Source organism: Rhinatrema bivittatum, chromosome 10 (assembly GCF_901001135.1).
Source record: "Rhinatrema bivittatum chromosome 10, aRhiBiv1.1, whole genome shotgun sequence".
NCBI classification, from domain to species: Eukaryota; Metazoa; Chordata; class Amphibia; order Gymnophiona; family Rhinatrematidae; genus Rhinatrema; species Rhinatrema bivittatum.
Genome location: NC_042624.1, coordinates 72078892 through 72100837, shown reverse-complemented (window position 1 = coordinate 72100837; position 21946 = coordinate 72078892). Strand labels below are relative to the sequence as shown.

Sequence of the window (21946 nt, the reverse complement as noted above, 5' to 3'; positions counted from 1 at the left end):
AGAATATGCTGTTGCAGCAGGAAGTGCACTCTTTGCTTCACCAACAAGCAATTCAAATATTGCCTCGGTGCTAGTGCAGCAGGGGTCTCTGTCCAATTCTGGGTTTGTGTTCCCTCAGAAGGAGAAATTCAAGATGACATCTAAGTCCAACCTACCGTTTCTCAAGCCCAAAGATTGAATGTGTTCACCGGATCTCAAAGAAGCTTACTCCCACTGGTTTTCCTTGGCACTACCTGTGTTTTCAGGTCAACACTCTGCATTACTAGTACATGGTCCTTGCATTTGGCCTATCTTCTGCCCTGAGTGTCTTTATGAAATGTCTAGCTGTAGCAATGGCCCATTTAAGAAGAAAGGGAATAAGGGTGTTTCTGTATCTGGACGATTGGCTTCTAGTCTCTCCACAATCTGCAACTATCCAAATGCACTTAGTCGAAACAGTCGTCTGCCTGGAGAACCTGGACTTAATAATAAACTGCGAGAAGTCCAATTTTCAACCAACACAGGTGTTGCAATTCATAGGTGCAAAGATAAATACAGCTCTGTGCAAGGCGTTTCTTCTTACCGAAAGAGCCCAAACATTTTGCACGCTAGCTCTGCAATTAAAAGCAACAGCCACATCCCTCAGCACATCAGGTTCTCGCCCTGTTGGGACATATGGCAGCTGCAATTTACGTCGTCCCATACACTCTCCTTCATATGCAGCACCTGCAATGGGGTCCTAAAAGGTGGTTGTGACTCAGACTATGAAGATACATAGCATGGTGGCTATCCCCGTTGGTCTTAGGGATGGGAGCTCCATTCTACAACCCCATGCATCAGCTCATTCTAACCACAGATGCATCAACAAAGGGTTGGGCCGTTCATCTGTGACATCTGGAAACTCAGGATTGAGGTCTTTGGTGGAGAAAATCTTTTGGATCGACCTGGAGTTGAGGGTGATGATGTTTGCGCATCAGCTTCAGGGAAAGAGTGTGATATACACAGACAACCAAGTAGCCATGTTTTACATAAATACTGTGCAGGGAGGCAGTCCAGATTTTGGAATGGGCAGAAGCACATTCAATAATGTTGCAGGCAGCCTACTTTCCTGGAGTGGCGAATATGGAAGCCGACAGGCTCAGCAGGATCTTTCACTTCCATCAATGGCCTTTGGATCAGAAGGTGGCAAACGGCCTTTTTGCGGCATAGGACCCCCCCATGCAGGGACCTCTTTATGACAGGCATCAACAGAAAGCTGCAAAGGTTTTGCTTTGTCTATCCAAACCGGGAAGTTTTGCACAGGATGTGTTCCTCATTCCCTGGGTGGGGGACCTATTCTACACATATCCACCGATACCACTAATAGGTTGGACAGTTTAGAAATGCATCACAGACGAAGTGGATATCATCCTCATCACTCCAGCCTGGCCCAGACAGCCTTGGTACGCCTTTCTAGTGAAACTTTCCATCCATCCTCCAATTTCTTTGGGGAACGGTGCACAACTGCTGACACAGAAGGGGGGGGGGGGCTACTGCACCCCATGCATTCCTCCCTACAGCTGATGATATGAAGATTGAAAGTCTTAAGCCACCTCCAATTACAGTCAGAGATCCAAGATATTCTTGTTTCTGCCAGGAAACCATCAACAAGGAAGAGCTATGCATTTAAGTGTGGCAACATTACCTTCTTTGGTGCAAGACAAGGGATATAGACCCATCCTCCTGTCCCCCTGAAATGCTGTTAGAGTATCTTCATATGCTAGTCACAACAGGACTGGCAATATCTGTCCGTGTAAACTTAAGTGCGATAGCTGTATATCATTCCCTTGAGGGTGGATTCCCCATTTCAAACCATCCATAGGTATCACGGTTTATGAAAAGGATTCTGCGACTTCGACCACAAGTCTCCAAACTTCCAATCCCTTGGGCTATAAACATAGTATTGGAAAGGCACATGCTGACCTTTTCAAGTGGACGCTGTCTCTATGAAATATGTAACTTGAAAAGTAGTTTTCTTTGTCACAGTGACTTCAGCAAGACGAGTCGGTGAGCTCCAAGCTCACTGTCCCCCATACTTGCAATTTTACCATGATAAAGTCACCCTACGGACACATCCATCCTTCCCAAAAGTTGTCTCAGCCTTTCATCTGAACCAAACAATCACATTACCTACCTTTTTTCCAAAGCCGCATAATGACTGAGAACGATTGCTTCATACTTAGACTGTAAGAGGGCCTTAGCCTATTACAAAAAGAGAACTTATACTGCTACTCAGGCTCCCAGCTTTTTGTTTTGTTTAATCCAAATGCGCCTTGATTACCAGTAGCAAAGAGAACTTTAGCTAATTGGATAATTCAATGCATTCGGTTCTGTTACTCGATGCATTCTTCCAAGCTCACATCCTCAGTTAAAGCACACCAGGTTAGGGCTGCTTCAGCTTCTGTTGCACATCTCTACCAGGTGCCTTTGGACATTTGCAAAGCGGCTATATGGTCGTCCATCCATACCTTCACATCTCACTACTATCTCGACCAACAAGAGGCTTCAGATGCCACATTGGGATCGGCAGTGTTAAACCATACCACCGCAACTCTAGGCTGTCCTCTGAACTTGCGGGTTGCTCATACAGTAAATAATACTGCAACTTGAGACTGTATCATCTTTTTTTCGGTATGAGAACAGGGTGTGCATGAACGCAATCCTAAGCTGGGGACTCCCAGACAACATGGCTAATTCAACCTGCTTATAGATGGGGAAAGAAGCAAGTTTGCTTACCATAAACGGTGTTTTCCGTAGATAGCAGGATGAATTAGCCATGCGAACCAGCCCTTCTCTCTGGACAGCCTTTACCTTCCCTCTGGACAGCCTTTACCTTCCCTGCACTTCACTGACTATCTTATCAACTGAGGAGAAGGACTAATTGCATGAAAAGAGCCGTGCTCGAGCACAAAGCCAAGCTTTGTAGTCTTTGAGAGAAGCTCCACCCCCGAGCCGCTCAGAGGATGTCCCAGACAGCATGGCTAAGTCATCCTATCTGGAAAACCCAGTTTATGGTAAGCAAACTTGCTTTTTCTGCATTATCTGTCTGTCAGCTGGTTACTGCACAACAGTCCTTTTTATCCACAACTGCCACATCTGTTAACTTCAGCACCATTAGCGGCAAATCCCAGCTGTACTGTGAAATGGTTGGAGGCCGGAGGTGCAGTTCTGTAGACTTTCAGCCTTCTACCCATGATTCATATGCCAATCCTCATCTCCCTCACAGACTACTAGTATGCAGCACTTTTTGTGGCCAAGGAGACGAGCAAGACATCTCATCTCCTGCACTGCAATAAAATGATTTACCTCCAGATTCAGAGAGTAAGCCTGCAGCCTTTTACAGTTAAGATTTTAATACTTTTTGCCTGTCTTTCAGCCGCCTCAGCACAGCAAGTATAAGACGTACATGTGCCGAGATATGAAGCAGAGAGGAGGGTGCCCCCGTGGGGCCAGCTGCACGTTCGCACACTCACAGGAGGAGTTAGAAAAGTAAGTAACAATATATATATTTAAGCTGAAGAGAATATTAAGAAAAGGCAGGAGTTGGGAAAGAGGGTAGTGGTCTTTTATAGTATATAAATTGAGACTGGTCATTCTGAACTAGAGAATGAGGTCTATAATGTACTATGTTACAACCAATTAACTTTTAGTAAGTATTCTTGCTCATATTTTTTAATTCATAAGTGATTTTCATAAGTAACATCCATAATTTCCTAATAAAAAATGTTTAAAGGAAGAAAAATAAGAAATGTCTTCCCAGTCTGCTTGTAGTGGCGACGATTTCAAGTTTTTCAGCAGCTGTCCTAACTAGCTTTCTTAGTGACATGTTTTCAAATGTAAGAAAAATTTGAGGTGGTGGAGTATTCAGTGTTGATTGCTGCTGTTGATATACAAAGGAGAAGAGCACAGGTTGATATCCCTTCACTTAACCAAGACCTATAAGAAGGAAATCACTATTCTGAACTTAACTATTGATTGACTTTAGTATTTGAAGGTAAAAGTCCATGTGAGGCCATGGATCTATAAACCATGAAACCTACCCGAACAGAAACCTTTTTAAAGAATAAATCTAGGCAGGCAACCTGGTGGCTCAATGTCAGTGCCATGTGGAAGAGAAATATGCACTGCCATGTGGAAGCGAAAGTTTTGATTATTAAGATAGAATCCTTCTCCCCATATTGGCTGGAGATGTCATGGAAGCAGTATTCATAACCCCTAGGCAGCAAGGAGTCCCAGTCAATACACAGTGATAAAACCTAGTGTCCATATTTAAGACTTATGGTTGCAGGTTACAGAAGGATCCCTGGTGCATGGCCCTTGTCTGAGGATTTTCAACACAGTTTCTGGATTGCACACCTCTATAGCATTACTCGACATATGCAGCACTGTACATGAGACAGTCCCTGCTCACTGGAGCTTACAGTCTGATCAAGACAAACACAGGGCAAGAGAGACTTGGGGAATTTTATTTATTAAGACAGTGGTTAAAATTGAGGCTATAAGCATGACGATTGGGGTTAAGGTTTAAAAGCAGTCTCAAAAAGCTGGGATTTTAGACTGGATTTAAATAAGGCAAGAGAGAAAGCATGATGCATCATCTCAGGAAGTCTGTTCCAAGCATATGGTGCAGCCAGGTGGACAGCACAAAGTTAGGAATTGGCAGTAAAGAAGGGCATAGACAGTGACTTTCCTGATGAGGAGGAAGAGGTAATTAGGAGCTGCAATGTGAAGGCTCTTGCAGGTGAGTTAGAGGAGCTTCAACTGTATGTGGGAACAGATAGGGAGTCAATATAGTGATCTGAGGGGTTATATGGATGTAGTGACTTTGGTGAAAGACACTACATGCATGGCTGAATTTGGGATATGTTGTACTGGAGAGAGAAGACTGGAAAATCTGTGAAGAGCAGGTTGCAATAGTCTAAGCAGGAGGCGATGAGAGTGGATAAGGGTTCTGTGATAGTGTGTTCATAAAGGAAGGGATATATATTGGTGGTGATATAGGGAAAGAAATAGCACATTTTAGTAGCATGTTGGATATATGTAGAGAGAGAGGAGCCTAAGATGACGCCAAGGTTACAGGCTGAGGTGACGGGGAGGATTACAGTATTATCCACAGAATAGAGAAAGGAGGAAGTGGGCTTGGGGAGAAAGTTAAGGAGTTCTGTCTTGGCCATGTTGAGTTTAAGATGGCAGTGGGGCCCTGTAGGCAGCAATATCTGACAAGCAGGCTGAAATCTGGGACTAGATTTCTGATGAAATTTCAGATTTAAAGAGGTAAATCTAGGAATCTGTATAAAGATGGTATTAAAAACATGAGAGAGAATCGGAGCACCAAGGGAATTTAGTAAACAGAGAGAAAAGGCCCACTACAGAACCCTGAGGTATACCAATTGATAATGGGATGGCAGTAGAGGCAGATCCACCAGAGGAAACATTAAAACTGCAATGGACAAGGTAAGAGCAGAACCAAGACAGGATGAAGTCCCAAAATCCAAGTAAGGACAGAGTGAGGACAATATTCATTAGGCCAGGTATTGGACAAGTTATCTGCCTAAGGTTAGCTGGATAATTTGTCCCATACATTCAGCGGGATATACGACCCGCTGAATATGCAACTATAAAGTTATCCAGCTACATATAGTCTGGGTAACTTTAGGCTTAACCGGCCAGCATTTAAATGTGGCCAGTTAGGCCTAAAGTTGGCCGGTCTTGTGTGGATGGATAAACTGGCTACTTACTCAGATATCTTCAAAAGATATCTGGGTAACTAGCACTCTTTACTAAAAGAAATACAATAAAATCATGGGCCTCCCAGCCCAAACCCCCCTTCTGAGTATCAACCATCCACTGCCCCAGACCCCTTCTCCCAATTCCTTGATCAGGTAAAAATAAAAATAAAACCACTATCCAGGGCCTGGCCCTCCCCCCTTTCTTCCAGCCCGGCTAAATAGAAAACAAACCCAATTACCTCCAATTAAGCCCCCCCACCCAGCATCTGACACCCTCAGTCACACCCACCCACCTTATTCCTTAACTGGGCCAGTTCTTACACCGGGATTGCAGAGCAAGTCAAACCTGGTCGCTTTCAGCGTTACTCTGGTGATAATGCTGGAAGCGTAAATGTACATGCTGGAAGAGGCCAGGGTTGTATTGCTCCGCGATCCCGGTGTACGAACTGGCCCAGTTAAGGCACTGGGTTGGGTGGGAAGGAGAACATCAAATGCTAGGGGTTGTGCTTAAGGGGCAGTAGATGGGAAGAGCGCTAGTTACCCGGATTTCTTTTGAAGATATCCGGGTAAGGAGCCAGTTATCTGGTCACATGAGGCTGGTCAACTTTAGGCCTGCTTAAAGCAGGTCTAAAGTTATCTGACTAACCTTGCTGAATATTTTGGCCCCTCCCTGGAGCACCCTCAAAATGCCCCTTTTCTATCCAGCTAAATTCTATCTGGGTGACTCTTTACCCAGCTGGAATTTAGCTGGCTAAGAGCTGAATATAGTCAGGAATGCCATTTAGACAGAGAACTGTTAGGTTATCCATCTACATAGCTTTTGAATATGGACTTCAAAAAATGGTGCCAGATTTCAATATTTATTATATATCAAAAAATCTTAAATACATTATTACATTTCAAAATCACTTATTACAGCAATTTAAAAACGCACCCTAAACAACACCCCAAGCATCCCCACTCATTGTACATATCAACCCCCCAATATACACAATAACCCAGCTAGAACTCTAGTTTCGACGCTTAAATAGTTGTCTTCAGGGGAACCCACCCAACAAAATCTTAATCATACAAACACAATGAACATCATCAATATAACCAAATTGGAAAGATTTTTTTTGTTTACAAAAATCTTCATATAGCATCTGAAAACAAAAATGGAAAAACAGATTTTAATTCAATTTGCCTATTGCTTTACAATAATTGTTCAAATTAGTCTACCTATCATTTTTTAATAGATGAAAATCACCATCTGTCCATAATGCCTATACCAAGAGAATCCTCCTGATGTTTTGTTAGCTGACTCGAACCAACTCTACAACAATATATCTAATTAGTACAACGTTAAAACCAACCTGTTAAATTAATGTTATACTTATTGTAATATCACTTATCCCACATATTTTTGAAAATGTTGAACTCTACAAAATTGCTCTTACGCACAAATACTCTACTGGTCGAGAATCTTTAAATAAACCAAAGAAACTTATTAATATAAAAACTCCAAACTGTAAACTCAAGATTTTTCTCACAGCTACACTTACCTACTCCCTTCAAATATTCTAAGGATGTTATTTTCAATTTCCTCTAAACAACCAATTTCTCCCAAATTTCCATCATCATCCACAAACTTCTATCAAAATATGCGCTTCATTCTCCTAAGGTTAAAGATTGATAAATTGAAGTATTGCCACCACTCTTTTCTACTACATGAACATTGTAAAATTACTCACCCATGCAGCTTCAAAAATAAGTGTACATAAAGGATGGCACCTTAGCTTGAAAACAGCCGAACTGCCAAACACCGTGCATGCGCTCTATAAGTATACCGCCTATTTGGAAATGCATAAAATATTGGGGGCGATACATAGATGATATATTATATGTATATGGACAGGCACAATAGATTTACAAGAGTTCTTGCAGAGGATTAATTCAGTAAATCTTAATCTTCAATTTTCTTTTAGTTACCATCAAGAATATATTTCCTGTTTGGATTTACGTATTTACAAACAGGGTGCATTAAAAACATCAATTTTTCAAAAACCAACTGATAAAAATACTTTGCATTACAATAGCTTCCATCTCAGATCCTTAACAAAACAACATTCCAATAAGCCAATTTTTGAGATTGCGGCCGGTTTGCTCCACATTGGACGAAGTTAAAAAACAAGCAGTAGGGTTATCACAGAGGTTTCAGGAGCGAGGTTATGGACATTTATGCATTAGAAAAGCATACAAATGTGCAAATCGTGATAATTTATTAATTCCAGCTGTGAAATTTCACATTTCCCGATTCGTTTGTACTATTCCATTCTCTGTTTCTAGCAAAATTAAAACAATTATACGAAAACACTGGACTATACTGCAAGAAGATCCTCTATTTAAAGATCTGATGGTGTTCGCTTTTAGAATAAATTTTTCGCTTCGGGATCAGTTAGTGTCCTTAGATTTGTATAGTGGGAATGTGGATTTTGTACCAGCTAGATATGATTGTCAATCAAATGTCCATGTGGTCAATTGTATATTGGACAAAGAAAAAGGAAAATTAAGACACGCATATTAGAACATCTTAGTTGTATTCGTACACAAAAAGAGGGGGCACCTCTTGTTAAAAATTGGAAATTAATGGGACACCGGGTTGAAGATCTACACTTCTCTTTATTATTTCACGTTTCCCTTGAGAGAGGAGGTGATATTTCCAAATGTTTGTTATGTAAAGAACAATTTATTTTTGAGTGGAACATGGTTGAACCTGAGGGACTGAATGTTGATATAGAATGGAGTGTGTTTTTATAGTTGTTAGGAAAAGGGTTGGTTTTATTACTTGATGGATATTAGATGTAGTGAGAACATTTTAAGCTTTTGCTGAAATTTGACAATGATTGGACTAGTCGTGTTTCGACATGTAAGGGGAGGCGGTCTAATAGGTGGTGTACTTATAGAGCGCATGCGCGGTGTTTGGCTGTTTTCAAGCTAAGGTGCCATCCTTTATGTACACTTATTTTTGAAGCTACATGGGTGAGTAATTTTACAATGTTCGTATAGTAGAAAAGAGTGGTGGCAATACTTTAATTTATCAATCTTTAACCTTAGGAGAATGAAGTGCATATATGGATAGAAGTTTGTGGTTGATGACGGAAATTTGTGAGAAATTAGTTGTTTAGAGGAAATTGAAAATAACATCCTTAGACTATTTGAAGGGAATAGGTAAGTGTTACTGTGAGAAAAATCTTGGGTTTACTGTTTGGGGAAGGTTTTTAAATTAAGTTTCTTTGGTTTGTTTAAAGATTCTCGACAAGCAAAGTATTTGTGCATAAGAGCAATTTTGTAGCGTTAAACATTTTCAAAAATACATGGGGTCAGTGATATTACAATAATAAATATAACATTAATTTAACGGGTTGGTTTTAGCATTGTACAAATTATATATATTGTTGTAGAGTTGGTTCGAGTCAGCTAACAAAATAACAGGATTCTCTTGGCATCGGCATTATGGATAGATGGTGATTTTCATCTATTAAAAAATGATAGATTAATTTGAACAATTATTGTAAAGCAATAAGCAAAATGAATTAATCTGTGTTTTCAGTTTTTGTTTTCAGATGCTATATGAAGATTTTTGTAAACAAAAAAAATCTTTCCAATTTGGTTATATTGATGATGTTCATTGTGTTTGTATGATAAGATTTTATTGGGTGGGTTCCCCTGAAGATGATGACTAATTAGTCGTCGAAAGTAGGGTCCTAGTTGGGTTATTGTGTATATTGGGAGGTTGTTATGTACATTGGGGATGCTTGGGGTGTTGTGTTGATTAGGATGTGTTTTTAAATTGTGTAAAGAGTGATTTTGAAATAATGTATTTAAGATTTGTTGATAAATGATAAATATTGAAATCTGGCACCATTTTTTGTTTTGTTTTTTAATTAGATATATTAATGGTGCCATATTATTACCTTCTTTGTATGTTACCGTTTTGAATATGGACACCAGTATCAACTACCTGGTAACAAAACCCTCATTTATTTATTTTATTTAAAATCTTTTCTATACCATCGTTAAGCTAGGTACCATCACAACGGTTTACAACAAGGCACAAATATTAATGTTGGTATATGTTTTGATTTATATCCACTAAACTGGTGCCATCAAGTTACGGTAACATAGTTTCATCATAAATACTAATTGGTGGGTGTGATACATCATGTCCATTCTTATCTGTGACAGCTTTAAAATAGATTAATCATAATATCTTATTTGGTGTTGAACGAAAAAAATAAAAAATACAATACACACACGTATAGATTAGGGTAATGTGTACTATAGCTCAGAGTTGTTGGAAGCCTGAAGGAGTATAAGGAAAATGCTAGGTCGTAAAAAAACTTCTGGTAAAAGATTACATTTTATCCAACAAAGCCTTATGGAAGGTATACTTAGTTAAGAATAAATACAAAGTTAGATGTAAGAAAACTGACTCTAAAAAAAAACAAACAAAAAAAAAAAACCTGTTGGAAACAAGAGGTTGGGATTGCTTCTGAAGTTTGCACTTAAAGCATTCCCCATCTCTCTCTACAGTGTGTAAAAAGGGAGAGAGGCTTTCTAAACTCATATATTTTTTTAGTAAGAGGGAGGAAAATATATGCATATACATTACAAAAAATGTATCCCCTCCTTCAGTGTAAATCAAATATCATTACTAATTACCCCACAATTCTCAATCACTTTTATTAAAACAAATATTCACAGAATATGTACTTTAGCTAAACTACTTAAATTATTACCAATATACAAAACCCAAGTAATATCATACCACATTCACTCTCATACACCACATCTACATTTCTATTAAACAATCAAAACAAGCAGTACAGAATATTTCATTGTATGTAAACACACATATTCCATTGTATATAAACACAATATAGAATGGTTCATAAATAGCATTTAGAGGGCATTCCCAGAATTACAACTCTCATCCTTTTCGCTTATGGCTTCAAGTTTATATAATCCCGAAAGAGTGTATCGAATCAGTCTCACTTCGTTTCCTTGATTTTATAATCCAGATTGAAAATGCATCTGATGATAACACTACCATTGATCCATAAACACTACACCACTGGCACTTCATGCTTGCACAGTCTAAAATCACTTGTCAGAGTTCTTCCAGCAAGTATACATGAAATTTTACTAGTGTTTATAAAATTTGCTCCACTACCGCAAGTTCACAATAGTAGACCCCCTACAAAGGCCTTCATTTCGCCTTATGGGCTTCTTCAGGTGGAGCTTTTCATTTCTTAACACCGATCATAGAAGAGCAAATATGATGTAACATCACACCAGCCTGGTGTAGTCTACTGCTGCATCTCTACTCAAGCTTATTTCTTCGATTAAAACCTTGGGTGTTTCCACTATACATTTAATCAAAAGTCAATAGTCACTCGTTTATCTTTACATGTACCCAATCATTCTCAAATCTGTCCTACACTATTCATTTAACCACACATTTAACCACACTTTATCCTCATTAGGTCTGCACGGCAACCACAATCAATATTTAATCTAAAAAACACATTTCCATAAACCACATTTTCTGTATTCTCTCATTGCCCTTTTTTTCCTTAAATATATTATATTATTTCCCTGTATTACCTTATCCAGTGAACCAGTCAACATCTAAATCTGGAGCTTACTGCAAAATGGTGGCGCTACTGCCTACAGAGCAATAAACAGGAAACATGCTCATTTATACCCACAAACTTTTTTGAAAAACCCATGTTTATTGACACATTAGTAGAAAGCCTCCCATTCAATAACCTGATTTAATCCTGTAGGGTAAACTGTACGCCATCTAAAAATATAAACCTGTACCTTATTATGCGCAAACATAAAGAAATATTTCCTCCCCTTAACATGGGAATCTCTTGGATTACAAAAATTTTGAATCCAATGTTGGACTAATGGTGATTCCATTTTTTGTGTTCTTATACAGATAGCTCTTATGTTGTATAATTACATGTTTTAATAGACCTCTTCATGTGTCCAAGAAATAATTTTGACATGGGTATAATACAATGTATAAAACTTTTGTGGTCTAACATGTAAAGTGACCACAGAGGGTATGTTTAAGCTGTAAGAAAGCGTGGAAAAACTCTTGAATCAGTAAAAGAGTAAACCACACACTTCTCACATTTATGCTATCCTCATGTATCTACCAATTGATCTAAGATGGCTCCCCCACGTTTTAGCAAAAATAGGGGGCTGACAAAAGGGAGCACGTGCTGATAACACATTCCAATGTCTCAAAATGATCTAACAGAATATGGAATAGTGCAAATCATACGGTCAATGGGGTTCTGTTTTACTGGAGCTAGTAAAAGGTCCCGGTTGGCAAATGCTTTTATGCTCTTTCTTTATAACTTTCCTGGGATATCCTCGTTGTAAAAATCAAACTCACATATGAGTTACTCTTCTACTGTAGAGCTCAAGTGGCGGAACTGCAAAAACTGCCCCACTGGATTGTTTTCACGCAATCTGTGTGGATGATGGCTGGAAAAAGGCAGCAAAGAGTTCCTATTGGTGGCTTTGTAATGAATAGTAGTGTCAAGTCTGCCTCCCTGCTTGTACACTACAAGGTCTAAAGAGGAGACTTTCCACCTATCATGCTGAAATGTGAATTTTAAAGTAGTTTCTCTCTAGTTCAACTACACTGTAAATTCTTCAAACACTTGAGTCCCTTACCAAACGAAAAAATATCGATATAACGAACCCACATTCATATGTGAGTCTAAAAGGGTGAAGTATATACATGCTGCTCTTCAAATGCGGCTACATATAAACATACAATCAAGAGGGCCATAGTGGCCCACATTGCAGTACCCTTGATGATAAATTGTTTCATAGTAACTAAAAAATAATTCTTCATTAAGATCAAACTGGCCAGGTCACAGGCGAACTTTCATTGTGATAATAAACAGCCCACTGATTTTATTGCCCTATTGATAATCTCCACTGCTACATCCTGGGGGAACATTAGTATATAATGATGCTATAGCGGCGTTTACCCATAACCTCCCATCTTCTATGTGAGGCACTGAAGACTGTAAAATCTGAAGGAAATGAGTTGAATCCCTAATATACGAATTTATTTGGAGACCAAAAAATTAATCTGTGAGTCTACATACTTAGACAGTGGCTCCAACAATGACCTAGTGCCCAATACAATGGGTTGGCCCGACAGGTTTACTAAAGTTTTATGAATTTTGGGTACTAAATAAAACTTTGGCATAATGGGATGTCTCTCCAGCAGAAACTCATATTCTTTGGCGGATATTGAGCCTTGTGCCTTACCCTGTTCAAGAGTATCTTATTTCCATCCCCTAACATGGGGATCCCCGTGGGGGTCGATATCCAAAGGCTTGTAAAATTGAGTATCATTGAGTTGTAAAATTGAGTATCATTAAGTTGCTGAAAAGCTTCTCTATGATACGCTATTTTATCAAGTACCACCATTCCATCCTCCCATATCAGCTGGTCTAATGACTATGGAAGGAGCCTGTCGTAAAAATTCACATGCCTCTTTTTCACCATAAGACAAATTATAATGAACTACTGGTTGACTCTGTTCTAAAGGTGCCACATTATTCCGGATAACCCCTCAAAGGTGGCTATCAAGGGGTCTATAGAACCTGGAGGAACCTAATTGGACTTCCTTACCAAGGACTCCTTCCTTGCTGCTTGGAGCTGTTTGCAAAAAATTGGGTGATTTTTCAATTTCCTTATAAATTTATGCAAATAAGTTCTGGTCTCAAAGGGATCATATCGATTTTTAGGAACAAAGGAAAGGCCCCTTTCTAATATCACCATCTCAGCGCGGGTCAATGTCTGACTGAATAAATTAAAAGCATTGGGCCAGATTTGAAAAGACCTAAGCACATAAATGGCCTTACTTGCGCCGGGCCTATTTTCAAAGGCCTGGCCACACGCGTAAAGCCCTGGGACGTGTGTAAGTCCCAGAGCTTCGGTAAAGGAACAGGGAGGGAGCAGAGCAGTCCATGGGGCGGGGCTAGAGGCCCCCGGCACAGCGGCTATTTGCCACTATGCTGTGGGATCGCATGATGGCAGGGTGCCGGCGTGCGCAACCTGCACGCGCATGTTATACAAACAGGTGTCCATGTGTGTGCGCATGTTTGAAAATCTACCCCATTATGTAAAGCTACTGTTGAGACCCGGTCATCTGTCTTGATAAGTCGACTGAATTAGGCATCCACGTCATGTGAGCATCTCGGGCCTGTTTAGATCTCATCTGTTGTGGACTTACAAAAGACTGATGTTCCTTCAGCCACTCAATGTGATACAGAGGACAATCAATTCTGACAGTTTTATTACTGTTCCTATGTCTTTTTCTCATCAGCTCCTCATCTGAAGAATCATTTCATAATGTGTCAAAGAACTTAGCTGGTTTTGACCATCTATTAGCGGTTTCGAACAGACTATTCCATATTCTGTTAGATGATTTTGAGATATTGGAATGTGTTATCAGCACATGCTCCCTTTTGTCAGCCCCCTATTTTTATTAATACATGAGGGTGCAATCTTAGAGATCAATTGGTAGATACATCTAGCCATGTGACAGTACAGACTGATCCAGATATATGGGGACAGTATAAATGTGGGAAGTTCATGGTTTGCTCTGTTTTACTGATTCAAGAGTTTTCCCACACTTTTTTTTTATTTAAATCTTTTATTTGCAAAACACAGCATTTACAATAACAGATTAGCAGTTCTCATAATTGCCTTCCTTTTCAACATAAAACAAAACAGTGCATAACACAATATCATGAGGTCATAAATATAGTTCTACTGCACATTGTGCCCCCACCCCACCAGGCCCTGGACATGAGTATCATGAAACGCTATCCGTAATCATAGCTAATGCAAATAAGTGAAAGGCAGCACGTAAAGCTAATCTACAAGAAGGCTTGAAATAAAATAAAGAAAGTAAGAAAATGAGATAGTTATTTGAAATGTAATGCAAAGGGTCAACAGAGAATCAGAACTCATCCAAGTTGAAGAATCAAGGAGCGGTACAACTACTCCAGTTGTTGGAGTCCCAAACTTGAAAATATGCTGAAAGACTATTATAACATGTCGCAGTAGTATGCTCCAGGTTCTGTATAGTCCGTAAACGTTTGACCAGAATGGTAAGTTGGGGAATATCAGGACGTTTCCATAATCGAGCTAATTCAAGTCGAGCCACGATGCATATCTGCTGACATAGTCGCTGCTGATGAGTCGTCAAATCAGGGAGTGAGTCATCCAGTAACATAGAATATGGAGTAAGAACTATATTAGTTCCCAAAACTTGATTAATCCAATCAGCAAAATGCCGCCAATATGGAACCACTCGAGGACAGTGCCACCATATGTGGATATAGGTTCTCGTTTGACCGCAATTGCGCCAGCACAAGTCTGGGATCTGTGGATACATGCGGTGTAATCTTTCCGGTATATAGTGTCATCTATAGAACATTTTTAAATAATGTTCTTGATAAGTGGCTGAGAGAGAACACTTCCGTGCTCTAAGGAAAAGTTGTTCCCAGTCATCCTGGCTCAGGGTCAATCCAAGATCTGATTTCCAAGCAGTCATAAAGGCTAGTTTACTGACCGGTAATCCCTGAAGCAGTTTATAAATTTTGGAAACCGCACCTTGACCGCTGTCTTAGAGATACAAAAAGCTTCAAATAGAGTCCTGCCAATGGGAATTTGGTTAGAGGAGAGTAATTTTCGTAGAAAATGAGAAATCTGAGCGTGTTCCAAGATGAGCTGGGAAGTATGTAGAACTGTGGACAGTAACGATGGTAAAGAACAGACAGTTCCTTGCTGTATAAAATGCCACACCTGCACCAGTCCTCTCTTTCCAAGCACGAAACACCCTTTTAGGTAGCCCAATAGGAAAAGTAGTATTGTGAAATAGATGAGACATGTGGTGGTATGGGTTTATGCCCAATAAGTGAGACCGCCATTTGTCCCATACCCTCAGCGTGGTCCGAAGAGTTATCGATAGGATGGATATAGCACGCCACGTGGTTTTTGGTTGCCAGGGTATGGCAGTGAGAGGCATATCTCCCACCATATACTGTTTAATTAGTTGCCATGGGCTAGGTGACTGCGCCCTATGTAGATCTAAAATGGCTTTTAATTGTACTGAGATATAGTACCAACACAGGTTGGGGAAACCCAAGCCACCGCTCTCTTTGGGGCGAAATATTTATTTATTTATTTATTTATTGGTTTTTATATACCGCCGCTCATCAGAGATATCACGTCGGTGTACAGAGAACGAAAAATACGCAATTGCGTTGTACATATAACAGTATGGTAACAATTAAGGAACGATACATAAAACAGCTAAATGCAGTAACAGAAAAGATTATATAGTTAATAAAAACATGGAATAGCTATTAGAGTACAACTTAATATCGTATCGAGGGATAACTTTAGGAAGAGCTTAGAGGAGATGTAATAACTTAAACTGAGGGGAAAACTGGGGGAGGGTCAGGGAGGAAAGATTATATACATGGGAGGCTGTAAAATACAGCAAATTCTTCGGTTGCATATATTAGAAAAGAGGGTTCTAGGGTTGCAAGAAGTAGAAAGGAGGTTGGTAAGAGGGGCAGTACCTTCAATATCCTAACTTAAGGATAATGATTGAAGTAACTAAGGGGAGGGTTTGAAAAGGGCTGTAAAGGAACACGTAGAGGTCATGTGTAGGCTTGAGTGAAAAGCCATGTCTTGAGCTTTTGCTTGAATGTCTTGGGGGACAGTTCAAGACGTATATCAGTAGGCATGGAATTCCATAACATAGGGCCAGCTAGGGATAGGGCACGGGCTTTAGTGGATGCGTATTTAAATAGTTTTGGTGAAGGGGTTTGCAGGGTGGCTATGTACGGATTTCTAGTTGGCCTGTTAGAGCTATTGAATTGAAAGGAGTTGGAGGGCCAATTCATTTCTGGGTTGTGGAGAGATTTGTGGATAAGTGATAATACCTTGTATTATATGCGATATTGAATGGGGAGCCAGTGTAGTTCCTTAAGTATGGGAGTGATGTGTTCCTTTGTGGACGTGTTGGTAAGAATACGAGCTGCAGTATTTTGCAGGATTTGTAATGGGTGTATGGAATTTTTAGGCAGGCCCAATAGCAGTGCATTACAATAGTCAATTTTCGAAAAGACCATGGCTTGTAACAGTACGAAAATCAGAGAAGTGTAGTAGTGGTTTAAGTTTTTTGAGAGTGTGGATCTTGAAGAAACACTCTTTGCGGGTAGCATTAATAAATTTTTTGAGGGACATTTGGTCATCTAATAAAACTCCTAGATCTCTGACTTGTTGGGAGAAATGTGTGTGTGGAGGAATAATACGTGTTGTGGGCGTAGTATGTAGAGGTGTAGGAGGTGAGATAACCATGAGTTCCGTTTTTGTAGAGTTAAGGGCAAGCTGGATAGAATTTAAGAGGTTGTTAATTGAGGTGAGAGTGGTATGCCAGATTTCAAGGGTTTTCGGGATAGATTCAGTAGTGGGAATAAGAATTTGTACATCCATCGAAATAGGGTCGAGCGAGCCACCCATGGTGGTGTTTTTCTCCAAACATAGTCAAAAATCTTTTTCTGCATATTACGCAATAATACTGGTGATAAATAGGTCGGAAGTGTCAGAAAGAGATACAACAAGCAGGGTAAAATGTTCATTTTGATGGTGGCTATACGCCCCAACCAAGACAATGACTCTCTGTACCACCAGGTAAGATCCCGAACTATAACCTTCATTAAGGGGTAATAATTTAAAGCGTACAATTGCTGAGTGTCCGGACCAAGGTAGACACCCAAATATTTAATAGGTTTGGTAGTCCATCGAAAAGTAGATTGCAAGATATTAATGATTGCAGTTGGGGTATTAATATTAAGCACCTCCGATTTTTCCAGATTCACCTTAAAACCGGAAACAGCACTAAACTTCTTTAAATCCCTCATCGCTACTGGGAGGGAGGAGAGTGGGTCGGTCAGAGTGAATAGGATGTCATCCGCAAAGAGCAACAGTTTAAAATGATTAGCTCCTAAACACACCCCCTGTATCTCCACCGTAGACCTGATTGTGGTGGTAAAGGGCTCTAAAAATAGGGCAAAAAGTAGAGGTGAAAGGGGACAACCTTGTCTTGTGCTAAGCTCTATGAGGAAACTATCACCATAACCACCATTTACCTTAACTTGCGCCTTCGGGGTTTCATAGAGCTTATGTGCCCAGTTTAAGAAATGTGGACCAAAACCCATGTGATGGAGAGTGTGAAAAAGAAACGGCCAGTGTACCATATCAAATGCCTTTTCGGCGTCAAGTGATAATAAAACACTGGGGATGGATTTCCGATTCACCCACCAGATTAAATCTGTAATACATCTGACATTATCTGAAGCGGCCCTACCCGGAATGAACCCCGCTTGGTCGTGATGTACCAGTATCGGTAATAGATGGTTAAGTCGTTCTGCCAGGATGCTCGCCATGATCTTAAGATCCAAGTTAATGAGTGAGATCAGACGATAGGAACCTCACAACATAGGGTCTTTTCCAGGCTTGGCAATGACGGTGATCCCCGCTGTATTTGAATGTGGCCCTAGGCTACCCCCTTCACGGAGATAATTAAAAACCTCCATCAGTGGGGTGACCAAAATGTGGGAGAATTGTTTATAATATTTAGAGGACAAGCCGTCCAACCCTGGTGCCTTACCTCCCTTTAGCTTTTTAATAGCCTGGAGTATTTCCAATGTCGTAATGGGGCTGTCCAACATCCATTGTTGCTCCTCAGTGAGTACTGGTAAAGTCACAGAGGATAGGTACTGATCTATTTCAGGCGGGGTTACCTCATTGCTATCACTGTATAGCGCAGTATAGAATTTGGTAAAACTTTGACATATATCTGTGGATTGAGTCTGCATAGTTCCAGAAACATTTTTAATTTTAGCAATAGCGTTCTGTAATTGGACAGATTTCAAGCGTCTGGCTAGAAGCCACCCCGCTTTATTTCCCCCCTCGAAATAGTGCTGTTTAAGTATGTTAAGTTGGTGTGCAATTTGGGCGTGACTGAGCTCTTGAATTTCACGATTAATGTTGCTCAGTTGTTTATATATTCCCGGATCTTAATGAAGCATATGGCGCTGGGTCAAAATTGTGTGCTCTGATTGAAGCTGCTGTTTCTTTTCATCTCTCAGTTTCTTAATGTGGGTAGCTTGCGATATGAAATGGCCCCTAACCATAAGCCTTGGAACATTCCCACTTAATAGTTGGGGTAGTTTGAGTAGTGGTGTGAAGTTTAAAAAACTCCGATATCAGCCGTGTCATGCGTTCCACAAAACTAGGGTCCTCCAGCAGGCTTTCATTTAAGCACCAATATCTCATTCCTCCCCCACCCCCCCACCCCCCCCTGTGTCTTCCAGTGCTATTTCCAACCAAATGGGAGCATGGTCTGTCCAGGATAAAGGTTCTATCTCAGTGTTACACACCTTATTTTGTAAAAGTTTGTCAGCCAAAAAGAAATCTATCCGGGAGTAAGTGTTGTGTACGTGTGAAAAGAAGGTATATTGTCTGGACAATGGATGTCTCTGGCGCCAAATATCAGCTAGACCCCCAAGAGAGCATTAATGCTAGCAGTTTTTTCCTAGGCTCTCCTAATTGCCTGGATTGTGGTCCTGAATTATCTAGGGTGGGCTTTAAGATAAGATTAAAGTCCCCTCCTACAAGTAGGAGTCCGTCAGCATGTTGGGACAGAGCAGTCTCCATATCTTGGAGGAATAGTTGCTGTTGGGCATTAGGAAGATAAATATTAATCAAGGTCAGGACTTCCGATCCCACCCAAATAGTGAGCAACAGTAAATATCCAGATGGATCAGCATACTTAAAGATCACTTCATGGACGCAGTTGACAGATATTAAGATAGCCATTCCTGTACATTTAGACCCCACAGTGCTAGCTGCAAAATATTGGTAGGGGTAGTCTTTAAGCAAAAGTAGCCTTTCATATCTGGTCCTCAGGTGGGTTTCCTGGATAAAAGCTATTGTAGTTTTGTGAGCTTGTAACTCCTGATACAGAAGCTGGCGTTTACGGTAAGAATTAAGACCCTTCACATTTAAGGATAAACAAGAAATCACGTGTAGCCTGACATTGGTATCAAAACACCTGTAAGATGAGCCCCACTTATTACAAGCAAAATTCTATAGCCACGAATCAAAATTTAAAATAGTTAACTGCAAGTTTGCCTGGTACAGTTCCCCTGTCTGAATCTGGGAACTCCTGCGATCTGCTTCCTCACCACAGCAGATCCTTCCCCAAGTGGGGGATGCTGCCCCCAACAAGAACAGACCCAAGACCAGGATCTATGCCTCCCAGTCCCGTTCCCCCCCCCACCCCCCCGCCTTTAAAACGAGAGCCAATTAACCCAGCAATTGTAATCCAACATTAATGCAAATTTCAAGTAGTAACCCAAATCAAACATGGTGTTTGTCATACCATATTTAACCACTGCAATACTTAAAGAATAGTACCTGCAAGATATGAAAACTCAGTTCATCCCTGGTCTGAAAGCCGGGAATGCCCATCCTCAGATTGACGACACAGCCTCCTTCTCCCGTTGTTCACTCTTTGCCATATTGTATAGAGATCTCGCTTAGGCAAGGGGGGGGGCTGAGAAGAGATGGTGAACTCAGCGGGCAGCCCTGCTTTTTTAAAGGCTTCAGCCGCTTCAGATAACGATTTTACCCGGTATGATACCCTTTGGTGCTTAAAGAGAAGACCAAATGGAAAGGTCCACCGATATCTGGTGTGAGCGCCTCGTAGGGCTTTTGTTGCCTCTTTAAGCTCGAAGCGTTTACGTATTGTCGTGGGAGCCAGATCTTGAAAAATAGAGATTTCAAAATCCTCCCACGGCCACTCCTGCTGGCTCAGAGTAGTATCATAAATTAGGGATTTCAGAGGAAAACTACGTAGACAAAGTTTAATATCCCTGGGTTTTGAATCAGTCCTAGGCCCTATGTACCTGTTTAATTTCTATCAAGCATGGCTGAGAGACCTGTTCCTACACTTTCTTACCGCTTAAACATACACTCCATGGTTGCTTTACATGTGAGACCACATAAATTGTATACACTGTATTATTCCTGTGTCAAAAATTCTATATTGAACATACGAAGAGGTCTATTAAAATTCTTATTATACAACATAAGAGCTGTATAAGAACACAAAAAATGAAATCGCCATTAGTCCAACATTGGATACAAAATAAACATAACATATTGAACAACTAAAGTTTTTGTAATCTAAGAGATTCCCATGAAAAGGGGAGGAAATATTTCATTATGTTTGCGCCATAAGGAACAGGCTTAATTTTTTAGATGGGTATTGAATGGGAGGCTTTCTACTATTATGTTAAAATTGTTTTTGTTTTTTTTTTAAAGTTTGTAGGTATAAATGAGCACGTTTCCTCTGGTGTCCCATGGGCGGTAGAGCTCTCATTTTGCAGTAAGCTGCAAAATGAATCAGTGAATCAGATGTTGACTGATTCACTGGATAAGGAAATACAGGGAAACAAAATATTAAAGAGAAAAAAAAAAGCAATGAGAGAATATAAAAGATGTGGTTTATGTAAAGGTGTTTAATAGGTTAAATATGCAGATCTAACGAGGGATAAGGGTGGTTAAATGAATGGTATAGGACAGATTTGAGAATGATTTTAATGATAGTGTACATGTAAAGATAAGCAAGTGACTACAGACTTGATTAATTTGTAATAGAAACACCCAAATTTTTAATTGAGGAAACAAGTTCGAGTAGCGATACAGGGTAGACTGCGCCAGGTTGGGGTGGTGATACATCATGTTTGCTTTTCTATGATGGGTGTTAAGAAATGGCAAACTCCACCTGAGGAAGCCTGTAACAAGGCAAAATGAAGGCCTTTCAAAGGGTCTACTAATGTGAGCTTGCAGTAGTGGAGCACATTTTATAAACACTGGTAAAATTTCATATAAACTTGCTGGAAGAACTTTGACAAATGATTTTAGACTGCAAGCACGAAGTGCCAGTGGTGTGGTGTTTATGGATCAATGGCAAAACATCATCAGATGCATTTTCAATGTGGATTATAAGGTCAAGTAAAGATCAA

At 40.1% G+C, this 21946-nt stretch overlaps 1 protein-coding gene across 3 annotated transcripts in view; it reads left to right on the top strand.

Moving 5' to 3' along the window:
- RC3H1 (ring finger and CCCH-type domains 1) overlaps positions 1-21946 on the top strand; it is a 256670-nt gene that overhangs the window by 161670 nt on the left and 73054 nt on the right. For all 3 annotated transcript variants that reach the window (XM_029617716.1, XM_029617715.1, XM_029617714.1), the window contains exon 9: positions 3395-3507. In XM_029617716.1, the coding sequence (XP_029473576.1) occupies positions 3395-3507 (113 nt within the window). The remainder of the gene's footprint in view (positions 1-3394; positions 3508-21946) is intronic.